Raw genomic sequence first — 15,574 nt, forward strand, 5'->3', positions numbered from 1 at the left:
ATAGGTACATTAATAAAAAAGCATTCTTCAGAGCAAACTTCAGTAATTATTACAATGCAAAATTATATCAATTTCAACACTAGATAATATAGAAGCATAAGACAGAAATCAAATTAAATTATGAAATCTTCACCATTTACATGAATCTTCAATCCTAAAAACAGATATCATTGACTATTTAGAAACGCTGGGAAAAGAAACCAGATGTTTGGGTGACTCTAACTTGCCTGAGAACAAAAATCTCAACACCCTAATAATAAATCTAAAACAGTATTCAGAATTCTAGGACTTTAAAGTTACTTTTTAAAGTAACTTTACTTTACTTTAAAGTTATGATAATCAGATATTAATAAGTCTGGATTCAACTAATCTTCAACTGGGTATAAGTTTGACAATTTATCCAGAGAGCTTGTAATAAAAATTAAAGTAAACAAAAATATTTTTTGCAGTTGCTATACTACAGGAGTCTAGTCTGTGTACATTTATAGTAAAAGCTGGAAAAAACTTAATCAATGGACAAGTACATAATTGCATTATCATAATATTCAATTAACCCCACAGAGTAGTTAAGATGAACTAAATCTCTATGTTTAATAAATCACAAAAGACCAAGTGAAAAAAGCCACACTGCAAATGGATATGTACAAAATAATATTTGTATAAAGTTTAGACATATACAGGCTTTCCTTGGTGGCTCAGATGGTAAAGAATATGCCTGCAACTACAATGTAGGAGACTCAGGTTTGGTCCCCGGGTCAGGAAGATCCCCTGGAGAAGGAAATGGCAATGTATGCCAGTATTCTTGTCTGGGACAGAGGAGCCTAGAGAACTACAGTCCACTGGGTCACAAGAGTTGGACACGACTGAGCAGACTTTCACAACAGAGGTATACAAAGTAATACCAAATACTGTTCATGGATTCACACATCAAATAGTCATGGGAATAAATACTAATTCAAGATAGTGATTTATCTCTGGATGAGAGGTGAGAGTGAGAGGGAAAGAAAAACGAACTTGGAAACAGCCAACTGAGACAACTGTATGTGTAATAGTTTATTTCTTAAAATAATCTAAATTAAATAATAAAAAAGTCACGATTTTTAAAAGCAGGAGGATGAGCAGTTAAGATTACTCAGTAAACTTTTTTAAATGCATGAGAGACAGCTGTATAAAATTTAGTTTGAGATAATAAATAGAAAACACAATTTGAAAAATTACTTTATGATGGTGATTATCAGCTGGTTCTTTTACTATGTGCTGAAACAAATTCTTCTTTTGGGCTCCATTAGTGTTCAGAAGTAGAGGCCTGAAAATCAGAGGATATATATGAAGTTTGGTGAAGCAAACATACAAGGAGTTTAGGTTGCTTCTAATAATTTACCCACATATAAACACACTCACTTTAACAATGAATAAAACATTTCAGTAAGGGTCAAAGAAACTCTTAAAAAAGATTACATCTTAGGAATAGAAACTGGGGGATGAGTGTGTCTAGGACTTTTATTTCTCCATTCTTCTGTACTATCTGTTCTAATAAACATAATAAATTATTCTCCCCAAATACAGTTGTGATTGAACTATATAACTCTTTATGGTACTTACATAGTTTAAAAAAAAAAAAAAAAGGTAGTATCACAAAGAATTAGTAGAAGCAGAGTTATTTTCACAGCATAAGCTGTAAGGATAAACAAGGTCTGCTAAAATCCTCAGCCTTACAAGATAATCTTTTTAATCTTTTTCTCCTTCTCCTATTCCTTTGTCACTGTTTTTCTTGTTTTAATTGTGACAAACGTAGTTATTCACATTTATGGGTATTACAACCCATTGTCAATACACAGGTTTTTAAAGAACCTTATGAATGGATTAAATATGAGATAAAAATTTAAACAAGTAAAAATTTTTTGTTTTCTTCAGCATGTATCCTCTTTTAACAGTTTCTCTCATAAGGTCTTCTAATACCACAATAATTTGCTAATGTAAATGAAAAATGAATTCTTTATCAACCATATGTATGTAAAATGACCATTCAGGCTATACTGATCTCTCAAAAACAGCAAGATGACAACGGTAGAAACAATACCACTCTTGAAATGTTGGAAGATAATAAACAAGGGAGGACCGTTCATCTGGGACAACAGGCATATTAAGCAAATGAAGGCCATTCATGATTAAACTCTAACATGTTTGGTTGTCTACAGATAGGTGAAAATGAATTACCATAAAAACTTACCTTTTACGTTTTAAACTCACAAGTTGGTTATTCTGAACCAATGTAACAATAAACTGGACAATCTAAAAGGAAAATACAGGAAATATCCCATCATAGATTCCTAATTCTTCCGTCTACAAGTCTTATAAAATTAATTCAGGTACTATATGTCCTCTATTCTTAGTCACATAAGCTTTCACATTTAATAACACTTTAAATTTGGATGCATCTTATAATATTAAAAAAAAATACCAGCTTCCAGGCAGAATAACCTGTGATAAAGTTGCTGCTACTTAAAATATAGAGGTACCCCTGGTGGCTCAGATGGTAAAGCGTCTGCCTACAATGCGGGAGACCAGGGTTCAGTCTCTGGGTCGGGAAGATCTTCTGGAGAAGGAAATGGCAACCCACTCCAGTATTCTTGCCTGGAAAATCCCATGGACGGAAGGGCCTGGTAGGATACAGTCCATGGGGTCACTAAGAGTCGGACACGACTGAGCGACTTCACTATCACTTTTAGGACATCCATCTTCCCATATATCTATATCTAGCTTCCTCCCCTGCCATCCACCTATTTATCTCTCCAATATTCAATTCAATTATTTGTCTTGGTATGATAAATATATCACCTGGATATAGATCCTTGGCCTGGATATAGATCCTTACTTTTAAAATTATTTCAAGAAGATTATGATGCAAAAAAGAAAACTGATGTTTGACAAATATTTTTTTTATACCAGGAACATAATTAGAAACAAAAGAGATTGCCAACTCTCTCAGATCATAATGTTTTCAAATTATAAAAGTTATTGGCTAATTCTAGAAAATTATTGAGACACTGAACATCTGTCAAAGCTTCCAGATGACAATCACAGGAAGCTGATTTTCAGTCTCATTAAATTTAGAAAAAACTATTAAACAGATCCAGATATGCAATCAATTCTTTATATTTTATGACAGTGTTTCTTAAAATATGGTCCATGGACCAGCAGTGTTGGCCTAAGAGCTTTTTAGACATTCAAATTATCTACCCCACTCCAGAAATGCTCTAACATTCTGAGGGTAGGGTCCAGCAAAGTGTGCTGTTCACCAGCAAGAGCTCCAGGTGATACTGATGTGAATGTGAGAATCACTGGTTCAGGGTCTGCCTTGAAATTGTACTGCCTAAAGGAGTTAAAGAAGTAAACTATGAAAATCAGTATATCACTGAGATGCTATGAACAAAGGCCAAGTGACTGACAACTATCTAGAATCTTTGCAGAAGAGTTCCTTGCACAAGCTTATAAAATATAATTACATAAATAAAGAGAATTGACAACTGAAAATACATAATGTATAGCTTTACTATTGAACACTCTCCCCCAAATGAGGCTACTAAATGGCTTGCCTTACAATCAATATTAACTTTTCCACAGAGAAAATAAAAATATTTTAATTGAAGAGTTAGACAGCATTAGTCTAATATGCTTTTGAACCGTGGTGTCTACAGATAAGTCAAAATGAGTATTTATTGGAAGGACTGATGCTGAAGCTAAAGCTCCAATACTCTAGCCACCTGATGTGAAGAGCAGACTCAATGGAAAGGCTCTGACACTGGGAAAGATTGAAGGCAGGAAGAGAAGGGGGCGACAGAGGATGAGACGGTTGGACAGCATCACCAATTCAATGGACACGAACCTGGGTAAATTTCGGGAGACAGTGAGGCACAGGGGGGCCTGGCATGATGTCCCCCTGGCATGGGGGTCACAAAGAATGGGACACAACTTAGTAGCGAAACAAGAGTCTATGCAAAGGAGGTTAGCCACTAAATTTACTTGTTTAAAAGGAAATGCTGACAGCTGATGAAAAGACAACATTTAACCTTAAAGATACATATGAAACAGTTTAATTATTTTTGTTAATTTATAAAAAACTGTTAGGGAAAATTCTAAAAACATTAGTTAGCAGAATTTATAAGAACATGAAATGCTGGTTAAATTTCTCCTGAAATCTGTTGCAAGCTTCAGCTCTCTTTTGACACTTTGGCACTATGTTGCACAGAGTCTGTTTCCTGAAGATGAGGCATTTAACATTTATATCACTGGACTTCTGTACCTGAAAAGTTCTCTAACAGATACCTCCAATATATTATTCCAGTTAATCCAAGGCCAAAGAGGAAATGGCAGAGTTAGAAACAAATTCCAGGAATAGGGAAAAAATTATCAGCAATCTATCATGCATTATGGAAACTTCCTAACTCTACTAAAACACATAGGTTCAAACTCAAATTTGAGGAGACAGAATGTTCGCTTTCATGAAAAAAATGAAATAATAAGTATTTTACCAACTATCCTTGCTTTCAAGGAAAAGACAACAACAAATTATGAAGTATTATGAGTTAACATTTAACCAAAACATTGTTTTGCATTGTGTATCTGAAAAAGATACACAAATTTTTTAAAAATAAAGCACAGGTTAAGATACATCTATCATTTAAAATTAGGTATTCCTAAACAGGACTTCAGGTTGGAATCAACTATGGAAATTTTAAAAATACATATACTTGGACTAAACAATAAAAACTGAATCTTACATTCAACCTTCCCCTGAAACTTATTTTTAAAAAAATCAGTGTATCTGTTTTGACTATAGGCCGAAGGGTGCAGCTACCATTCATCTCTGTATTCTAAACCTCTCCACTACATCCAGATCCTTTCAGTCATACTCCTATTTTTAGCTAATGGCCTCTGAATAGGAACAAACTGAAGCTCTCCCACCCTCCCTCCCCCTATAAAACCTGTTGCTTAAACTTAAGAGTACAGTTTACTCATGAGCAAAAAATAGCTGCCTTAATTACTTTTATGTTTCACCTCTTATTAACATATGAAAGCTGATATGAGAAGATTAAATCACAAGGACACAATGCAGCAAGGAGATTTTCAGTTCCCCCAGTAATTTTCAGCTCAGATACTAATTTAGGATTTATAGTACACCACTTCCTTAACTGCCTTTCTGCACAGGCTAATAATGACATACTTTGATAACTAATTTTTTTGTTTAGTTGCTTTCAAAATATTAGTCATTTATCTTTCATGACCATATCTTTGCCTTTTAGAGTAAAAAACAGTAAAACAAAATCAAAAAATTGGACTCAGTATAAATGTCTTTTACATGTTAAAAAATTAGTAGTGTATTAACTATGTTCCTAAGAATGAAGCATATTAAAGCTGTTATATCAGGCAAAAGATCTTACTAAAAGCTAAAGAAACATTAGCTGGAAGTATAGTATGATGATATTTAGCTAATGAGAAATTTTTTTTATTCAAAAGAATATGTAACACTTGGCTTGATTTCACATTTTTACTTCTGTGTACCCAATATATATAAGAAACTAAGATCAATCACTGACTATTCAACAGAGGTTTTTTTGAGGGTCACAAATGATACTCATTAAATTCAGATTACAGTCATAGAGAAAAAAACTCACCTTTCGAATCACTTGTTGCTGTTGTGCATGTTTTGCTCGTAATTCAGACACCTCCTTCCAAAGGGACTCATTCTCACTGTTATTTATCAAAAATAAAAATTTTAAAATTCAGTCAGAAAAGCCAGATCTCAATATCTTTAATTAAGAACACCAGAGAAATAAACTAGTTTTTACTATATATCTTCATGAGAATAAAAAATTTTGGTTCAATTACACAGAAGGGCAACTAACCTTGACACAACGCAGAATCTTTACTTCGTTAACAGTAGTACCCTGTACTCATGGCAATACATATATTCAAAAACTAAGACACACACCTACATCCATAAAATAGTAGGCCATTTACTCCTCTGACAATCTGGTTCATTATTTTTTGTTTAAAAAATTAACTTTTCAAATATGGTTACCATGTGAATTCTGGACTTGTGCTTAGAAAACAATTCTTAAAACAAAGTGACATTTACTCAACACTTGTTATGCCAGGCACTATTCTAAACATTTTACGTGTATTACTTAAACTTTTCTAAAATCTGTCAAGAAAAGAATCATCTCTTTTTTTTTATAGATGAGAAGACTGAGACTCAGCTAATTGAGAAGACTTACTCAAGATCATACAGACAATTTGGTAAGTGTTGATGCAGAACTAAAGACTATCAAGACTATAAAACAGTCTAAAGATCTGTCTCAAATACAATCATATAAATGTCTGGGTTTTTTTAAAGCATATTAAAAATGTGTTCTGTTTTGTTTTAAGGCATACCCGAATACATGACAGGGACTTTCCAGGTGGCGCTGTGGTAAAGCATCTGCCTGCAATCCAGGAGACGCAAGAGACAGAGGTTCAATCCCTGGGTCAGGAAGATCCCCAGGAGAAGGAAATGGCAACCCACTCCAGTATTCTTGCTTGGAAAATTCCATGGACAGAGGAGCCTGGTGGGCTACTCCCAGGGGGTTGCAAAGTGTCAGATACAATCAAGCACACACACAAACACACAAATACATGACAAACCAATTACATGTCCAGTAGCAATAGCTTTATTTTTCCCCTCACTCATCATCTTCTATGGAAACTGCAGTTATTAAATGTTAATAGCAACGATAATTTTGAGTAAGACATGAAAGAATTCATCTATTAAATGCTTTAATTTTTGTTCTTTTGTTAATTAACTTCCACAAAAGCTATCTTCCTCAATCCAAACTACTGAATTTAAATACAGAAGTATAGAAAATAAGATTTTAATACTTACTGAATAATTGTACTTTCTCTCAAAAATATAAATATACTGTCATTTGCCTACTAAAGATAAGTAGGAGAATGGTTACCATGAAGATTTACAGGATAAATTTGGGATCCCAAGCCTTAAAAGCTAAACCTGAGATTCAAGGAACTGGGTCAAAGGACACTTCAGTAGACACAAGATACACACAGTAAACCAACATAAGAGTTTAAATAAAACATGCAGAATGAGTAAGCCTAAAATTAATGCTTATTCACAAAGGGACTCAAAGTTCAAGGTTACTCTCAATGAAAATACTTAAGAATGACTAAACTAATGACCTATGTTACAAATGGGAGAGACAATACATAAAATAACTGCCCTTTAAGACCTTGGTGCCTATTTACATTGAGAAGAATTCTAGCTACTTACTAAGAACAGAAATATAGGTCTACTTTATATACAAGTTAATGTGGCATTAGAATAATGGTGCCAAAAATTCCAGTTTAAAAAAAACACATTTTTCTGTAGATAAGAAGTATGACTATGACCTTCTCAAGTCTATGTAAAGTACCAAGTAGGGCAAGTCTCTTGTGACCTTTTCCCCCTATTTTTTGTGTCCTACTTTTTCCTAAAAGATAGGCCACATAGAAAATGTCTTAAGAAATTTCTATAGAAGAAAAGGACAGGTGACATATGTAGTTTTTATGGCTTGTGGTCCTCACATGTGTGTGAACAAATCAAAGTCAACCTAAACAGAGTCATAATTTCCGACACCAACTTAATGATCTATCATCAGTAAGACTGTGCATCAAATTGTTTTGATTGCCCAAGTTTACATATATTCTTTTCACCACCATCATGAAAACATAATATTGGGGTAAAGTCTATGGCTACCAATAAAAATAGAGGGAATTAATACTTTAAAAAAATGGTTTTTGATCTTGGCTCCAACATAATCTAGTTACCTAAAGCACCAACCTCCAAACCTCAACACACACACACACACACACACACTCAAACACCAACCCCTGTTATGATGATTATATTTTGAAATACTTTACCTTTTTAATTCAGAAAGCCTGGACTCAATTGTTTCTTGTTTTATTTGAACCTTTTGAGCACTACTTATAATTTTTGTTAAATCTTCCTGACGAATTTTATTTTCTTCTGGTTTTGAAGATGAAACCTTTCAAAAAGTAAATGTAGGAAATTAAACAAATACTAAACACTGTGGTTATAACTCAAAGTTTTCTTGTCATAAATGGTTTTGTAGCCTGTCAAGAAGGTAAGATCCAGTTCCAAAAGCCCAGGAAAATAACAGCATTCATGGCTCAAAGAGAGGATGAGGAATAATCTATTTATTTATTTTCACTGTGGAAAAGTTTCCACGAACAGAAGCAACTTAAGGGCTTTTTTTAATTTCCTTCTGCCAAATTTCCTGTAATTCCCCCAAGCCTCTTTATTATCACATTCCACTTTTAATTAAATTTATACAGAATAGCTGCACACTAAGGCCATGTTCTGTCATGGTTCACTACCCTTTTATCCCCACCTCCCTTTGTGGACTTAGTCAAAATAGCTCATTTCAGCAAAAGATATCATACGTTCAAAAATGTTATTATTAAATACCTACTATATATATGGGACTTAACCTTGGGCACAGGATATTCAGCAGTGAATTACAGAAACAGGCCCTCTAAGCAGCTGACTTTCTAGTAGGAGCGTATGTTTTTTAAGCTAAGTTATAAGGAGTGAGCCATCATAATACAGTTGACTCCTTATCCTAAGTCAGAATGTAAATATTTCCTTCCCTCTAAAAAAGTATTTAAAGACTGAGCCCTGTACAGCTGAACACAGAGGAAAAATCAGAAAATCCATAGAGGGCATACTTAAAGCATTATTAGTCTAAATTGTCCCCAGCAAAATCTGTCTATTTCAGTACATTTTTACTTTCAACAAATGAAATATGTCTTGACCAAGTATACTACATGTTAATGCCCTAATTAAATCATGTTAACAATAACTCACCTTCCTTTTAATGTTCTCAAGTAAATCATCCTGGCCTTGTTTGAAGTAAGGATGTTGAAATTCAACAGGACCATCTCGTTCCTGCTTCACAATTCCAGAATCAATATGTACTACTTTACGAAAACCATCTGAAACACATTCAAAATTCAAGTAAGTTAAATAGACAAAGTAAAAAACTTAAAAATTAATGGTGCTTCTATGAATATATTTTCCTTTATCATCCTAATGGGAGGAAAATGGTTTAATCAGTGACTGATGACAGTACTCCAATTAAACTGTTGTTCTTACTTACACATATTCAATTGCCTCACAAAGCTTGCCATGTTATTGTGCTTGAAGTATTTGGGAAGAATTTCTTTTGCAAATCTTTGTTCATCCAAAACCAGAAAACTCTGGCCATTCTGAAAAAAATGGAAAATATCAGTGTTAAGATCCTCCAACAGCAGGTGACACATATGAACCTCAAAACTTGGCAGTCCTTCCGTAACACCTCAGACCATTTTGTTCCTGTTAATAGCAAGAGAAACAAAATGAAATTAAGTTCTAAATTTCAATTAAGCTCCAAACTGCAATCAAGCATTTTGATGTCAATCTCAAAAGTTAGAAGTATATCTCAAAACAAAAAATGCATCAGACTCTATGGCTAAATATTAAAAAGACTTCCCATTAAAAGTTAAAATTTGGTGTTTTTGATGCATAAAGCTAACGAAGAATTAAAATCTGCATTTTTAAAGAAGTCACAAATACAATTTCTAAAGAGAAGAAATTACCATAGAAAAATGAGTAAAACATATGAGCAGGCGATTTAGAGAAGAGAAAATACAGTTAACAGATACAAGAAGGGAGTTGCCTGGCAATCCAGGGGTTAGGACTCCAGCTTTCACTGCTGTGGGCCTGGGTTCAGTTCGGGTCAGGGAACTAAGATCCCACAAGCCGTGTGGTGTGGCCATAAATAAATAAATTTGTTTTATACAGAAGAAGAATACTTAAACTCACCAGTAACAAAGGAATTAAAACTAAACAATAGTGAATAGTTATTTCACAGTTATCATATCGCAAAAGTTTGCAAATAAGTGTCAGCAATAAAAGGGAGCAAAGGGAGCTATCACATATGGTAGTTAATTACTGCTGCTGCTGCTAAGTTGCTTCAGTCATGTCTGACTCTGTGTGACCCCATAGATGGCAGCCCAACAGGCTCCCCTGTCCCTGGGATTCTCCAGGCAAGAACACTGGAGTGGGTTGCCATTTCCTTCTCCAATGCATGAAAGTGAAAAGTGAAGTCACTCAGTCGTGTCCGACTCTTAGCGACCCCATGGACCGCAGCCTACCAGGCTCCTCCATCCATGGGATTTTCCAGGCAAGAGTACTGGAATACCAAATTTTAACTTTTAATGGGGTAAAATTTATCAACATTTTCCTTATTATTATTATTTTTTTTTTTGGTGTGTGGGAAATCATAAAGATTTCCTGTGTTGCCTTCTAAAAGCTTAACCTCTTTGATTTTACACATTTAGAATTGATTGTTTTGTGTGGAGAATAAAGTGTATCAATTTTCCAAATGATATCACCTTTTGTTAGGTCTTCATTCAGGTGGCCTAATGCCACCTCCAGGTCTTTATTTGTTAGGTGGCCTAATGCCACCTCCATTGTATATCGAGTTTCCTAGGTTGTATGAGTCTGTTTTTGGACTCTCTAAACGGACAACTATCTGTGTGTATACACTTGTGAGTGTGTGTAATCCTAAGGCAATATTTCTTTTAATTACTATAGATTTGTATTTATTTATTTGTGATCCTCTGTTCATTATATAAACTTAACATCTGCTTATCAAATTCACAAAAAATTGTATTAGAATATTGACTGAAATTATATTCAATTTATAGATTTGGGTAGAATTAGCATCTTGATAATATTGTCTTTTGTCCATGAACTTGGCATTTATTTCTTAGTGTTTATTATATCCTTTCTTAATGTTTCATGATTTTCCAATAAATGTGTCTTATACAAAAAAAAAAAAAAGACTTCCTCCATCTACACAAAAACAAAAAGAAATACATTATGTAGCCAGTATAATTACTTAACACTGTTTTAAAGTCAATGGAATTAAGACAAAAATGAGATAAATTTGAAAAGAAGCCATATTTTATTGATTAAACATAATTATATCTTTGTACAATCAAATGAAAAACCAAAGGAGAATTCAGCAGGATATCTGGCTACTAATTAATACATTAACAAAAAAAAGGGTCAGATGAGAAATTATAGAAACAATCTCATTCACCTTTGTATCAAAAAGAATTAAACATCAAGGAATGAATTTATCTAAGGAAACAAAAAGCCTGCACTCCAAAAGCTGTAAGACAATGATGAAAGAAATCGAAGATGGCACAGATGAAAAGATATACCACGTTCTTGGATTCAAAGAATCAATACTGTCAAAATGACCATAGGATTCAAGGCAATCTACAGAGTCAATGCAATCCCTATCTAATCACCAATGGTGTCAGTCACAGAATCAAAACAAAATCTTAAATTATATGGAGACACTGAAGACCCTGAAAGCCAAAGCAATACTGAGAAAGAAAAACAGAGCTAGAGGACATCAGGCTCTCTGATTTCAGGCCATATTACAAAGCTATAGTCATCAAAACAGCATGGTACTGGCACAAAACAGAAATATAGATCAATGGACAAAATAAAAACCCCAGAAATAAACCCATGAACCTACAGTCAATTAATCTACAACACAGGAAGCAAGATTATACAGTAGAGAAAAGACGGTTTCTTCAATGATGCTGGAAAAACTGGACAGCTACATGTAAAAAAATCAAACAAACATTCTTTAATATCATACACAGAATAAATTCAAAATGGATTATAGACATAAATATAAGGCTGGATACTATACAACTCTTTGACATAAATCACAACAATATATTTTTTGAGCCCTCTCCTAGAGTAATGGAAATATTAAGTTGATGAAAAAGCTAACTGCAGTTTCAGACTATGAATTTTAAATCATTATAACGAGACTCAAACATATCTTTAATCAAAATACTAACCATTACAACATTAAAATCAACACATTTTTGCCAACAAGAAATAAGTTTATTCCTGTAGCATAAAAAAATCATGCTTCACAACTGGCATTTTTTGCCTCCTGCTGGCTGTGGAAGCGTTTTCCCAGCAAAAAGTTGTTGAAATGCTTGAAGAAGTAATAGTCAGTTGGCAAGAGGTCAGGTAAATATGGAGGATGAGGCAAAACTTCGTAGCCCAATTTGTCAACTCTGAAGTGCTGGTTGTGTGACGTGTGGTCAGGTGTGGTCCTGGAGAAGAACTGGGCCCATTCTGTTGACCAATGCCAGCTGCAGGCATTGCAGTGTTCCATGATTGCATCAATTTTCTGAGCACATTTCTCAGATGTAATGGTTTCGCCAGGATCCAAAAAGCTGTAGTGGATTAGATGGGCAGTAGACCACCAAACAGTAACCATGACCGTTTTTAGGGGCAAGTTTGGCTTTGGGAAGGACTTTGGAGCTTCTTCTCAGTCCAACCACTGAGCTGGTCATCACTGGTTGTTGTATAAAAACCACTTTTTGTTGCACCTCATAATCTGATCAAGAAATGGTTCACTGCTGTTGCTTAGGATAAAAGAAAACAATACTTTAAAATGATGATTTTTTTGATTTGTGGTCAGCTCATGAAGCACCCACTTATCAAGCTTTCTCACTGTTCCAATTTGCTTCAAATGCCGAACGACCACACAGATGATCCTGTGTGGAGTCCTTTGACAATTTCTTGTGTGGCTGTAAGAGGATCAACTTTGATGATGGCTCTCAATTGGTCACTGTCAACTTCGAATGGCCAGCCACTACGCTCCTCACCTTCAAAGCTCTCGTCTCCTTTACAAAAGTTCTTGAACCACCACTGCACTGTATGTGCGTGTGTGTTAGTTGCTTAGCCATGTCCGATTCTGCAACCCCACAGACCACAGCCCATCAGGCCCCTCAGTCCATGGGATTCTCCAGGCAAGAACACTGGAGTGGGCTGCCATTTCCTTCTCCAAAAGAACTATATAAAGAAAGTGAATTTGCTCAGTCATGTCCAACTCTTTGCAACCCCATCGACTGTAGCCTACCAGGTTCCCCCATCCATGGAATTTTCCAGGCAAGAGTACTGGAGTGGGATGCCATTTCCTTTGTTAGCAGTGCCCAGGCTAAATGTGTTGTTGAGTTGCAAGCTGTCTCTGCTGCTTTATGACCCATTCTGAACTTGAATAAAAAAATAGCTCATATTTGCTTTTTGTCTAACAGCATTTCTAGAGTCTAAAATAAACATAAAATAAACAGCAAGTAATATTCACTGCAGCACTATTTACAATAGCTAAGATATGGAAACAACCTAAATGTCCATAACAAATGAATGGATAAAGATGTGGTACCTATATAAAATGGCTGTTACTTAGCCATTGAAACAATGAGATAAGACCATTTGCGGCAACATGGATGGACCTGGAGATTACTATACTAAGTCAGACAAGGAAAGACAAATACTATATGATACCAGTTATATGAGGAATCTAAAAAAAAAAATGGTACAATGAACTTACTTTTAAAACAGAAGCAAACTCACAGACTTAAGAGAATGAATTTACGGTTAAGGGGTAAGGGGGGCGCAGATTGGGATTTGGTGATTGACATGTACACACTACTATATTTAAAATAGATAACCAACAAGAACTTACTGTATAGTGCAGGGAACTATACTCAATATTACATTACAACCTAAATGGGAAAAGAATCTGAAGAAGAATGCATGTGTGTGCTTAGTTGATCAGTTGTGTCCAACTCTTTGAAACCCCACAGACTGTAGCCCACCAGGCTCCCCTGTCCATGGCATTCTCCAGGCAAGAATCCTGGAGTGGGTTGCCATTCCCTTCTCCAAAGGATCTTCCCCACCCAGGGATCAAATGCGGGTCTTTATGCACTGCAGGCAGATCTTTACCATCTGAGTCAATGCAACAATCTAAATGGGAAAAAAATCTGAACAATAAATACGTGTATGACTGAATCACTTTCTGTACACCTGAAACTAACAGGACATTGTTAATCAACTATGTTCTAATTTAAAATAAAAATTAAAAAAATAAAATCACTAGTATTTTTCTATATAAAAATAAACAATTTGAAGCTTGCTCCTCAATAACCAAAAACAGTATGGTACTGGCATAAAGAGAGACTGACCAATGAAAGAGAATAAAGAGCCTAGAAATAAACCCTCATATATACAGCCCAAGAATTTCTGACAAGGGTGCCAAGATAATTCAACAGAGAAAGAACAGCCTTTTCAACAAACAACATCAGTAAAACTAGATCCTCACATGCAAAACAATGAAGCTGACACCTTATACCACATATAGAAATCAACTCAAAACAGATCAAAGGCTTAAACACGACAGCTAAAACTACAAAAATCTTAAGAAAAAACACAAGAGAACACAAGAGGGAAAAGCTTCATGACAATGTATCTGGCAATAATTTCTTAGGTAACACCAAAAGCACAGGGACCAAAAGCAAAAACAGACAAATGGGGCTATTTCAAACATACAAACTTCTATGTACAGAACACTATTAAGAGAGTGAAAGGACAGCCCACAAAATCAGAAAAATGATTTGCAAATCATATATCTGACAAGGGTTTAATATCCGTAACAATTACTTTTTTAAAACTCCTATAACTCAACAACAAAAAATAAACTACCTGATTAGGAATGGGCAAGGACTTGAATGGGCTTCCCTGGTGGCTCAGTGGTAAAGAATCCATCTGCCAATGCAAGAGACTTGGGTTTGATCCTTGAGTCAGGAAGACCCCCTGGAGAAGGAAATGCAATCCACTCCAATATTTCTGCCTGGGAAATCCCATGAACCAGAAGAGCCTGGTGGGCTATAGTCCATAGACACGACGAGTTGGACATGACTTAGCCACTAAACAACAACAAATGACTTGAATAGACACTGTTCCCAAAAAATATATACAAATGGCCAATAAACACAGAAAAGATGCCTCGTATCACTAATCATCAGGGAAATACAAACCAAAGCCACAATGAAATACCATTTCACTCATCAGAATGGCTCTTAAAAAAAAAAAAAATACAAAAACCTAGAAAATAATTGTTGGTAAGGATGTGGAGAAACTGGAACCCTTGTGCACTTCTAGTGGGAATATAAAATAGTGCACCCACTGTGGAAAACAGTATGGTGGTTCCTCAAAAAAATTAAACATTTTTTGTTGGTATTGGTAATGACCAATATATCCAAAAGAATTGAAAGCAGGGACTCAAAAAAGGTACACATATGTTTATAGTAGCATTATTCACAATGGTCAAAAGGTGGAAGAAACTCAAATGTCCACTGAGAGACGAACAGATTAACAAAATGTGGTACACACATACATTGTACAATTGACTATTATTCATCTTTAAAAAGGAAGGACACATGCCACAGTATGAATGAACCTTGAAGACATTATGCTGAGTTAAACTGGTCACAAGAGGACAAATACTGTATCATTCCATTTACCTTAGGTATCTGGAGTACTCAATTTCATAGAGACAGAAAGAAGAATGGTTACCAGGGGCTAAGAAGGAGG

The 15,574-nt window shown here is 34.9% G+C and overlaps 1 protein-coding gene across 3 annotated transcripts in view; it reads right to left on the reverse strand.

Annotated features, from left to right (window-relative positions):
- HSF2 (heat shock transcription factor 2) overlaps window positions 1-15,574 on the reverse strand; it is a 39,805-nt gene that overhangs the window by 11,204 nt on the left and 13,027 nt on the right. For all 3 annotated transcript variants that reach the window (XM_024996503.2, NM_001083405.1, XM_059889629.1), the window contains exons 2-7: window positions 9,216-9,324; window positions 8,924-9,051; window positions 7,957-8,081; window positions 5,676-5,751; window positions 2,231-2,292; window positions 1,219-1,306 (exon numbers count right to left, since the gene is read on the reverse strand). In XM_024996503.2, coding sequence (XP_024852271.1) covers window positions 1,219-1,306; window positions 2,231-2,292; window positions 5,676-5,751; window positions 7,957-8,081; window positions 8,924-9,051; window positions 9,216-9,324 — 588 coding nt within the window. The remainder of the gene's footprint in view (window positions 1-1,218; window positions 1,307-2,230; window positions 2,293-5,675; window positions 5,752-7,956; window positions 8,082-8,923; window positions 9,052-9,215; window positions 9,325-15,574) is intronic.

Source organism: Bos taurus, chromosome 9 (genome assembly GCF_002263795.3).
Source record: "Bos taurus isolate L1 Dominette 01449 registration number 42190680 breed Hereford chromosome 9, ARS-UCD2.0, whole genome shotgun sequence".
NCBI lineage: Eukaryota > Metazoa > Chordata > Mammalia > Artiodactyla > Bovidae > Bos > Bos taurus.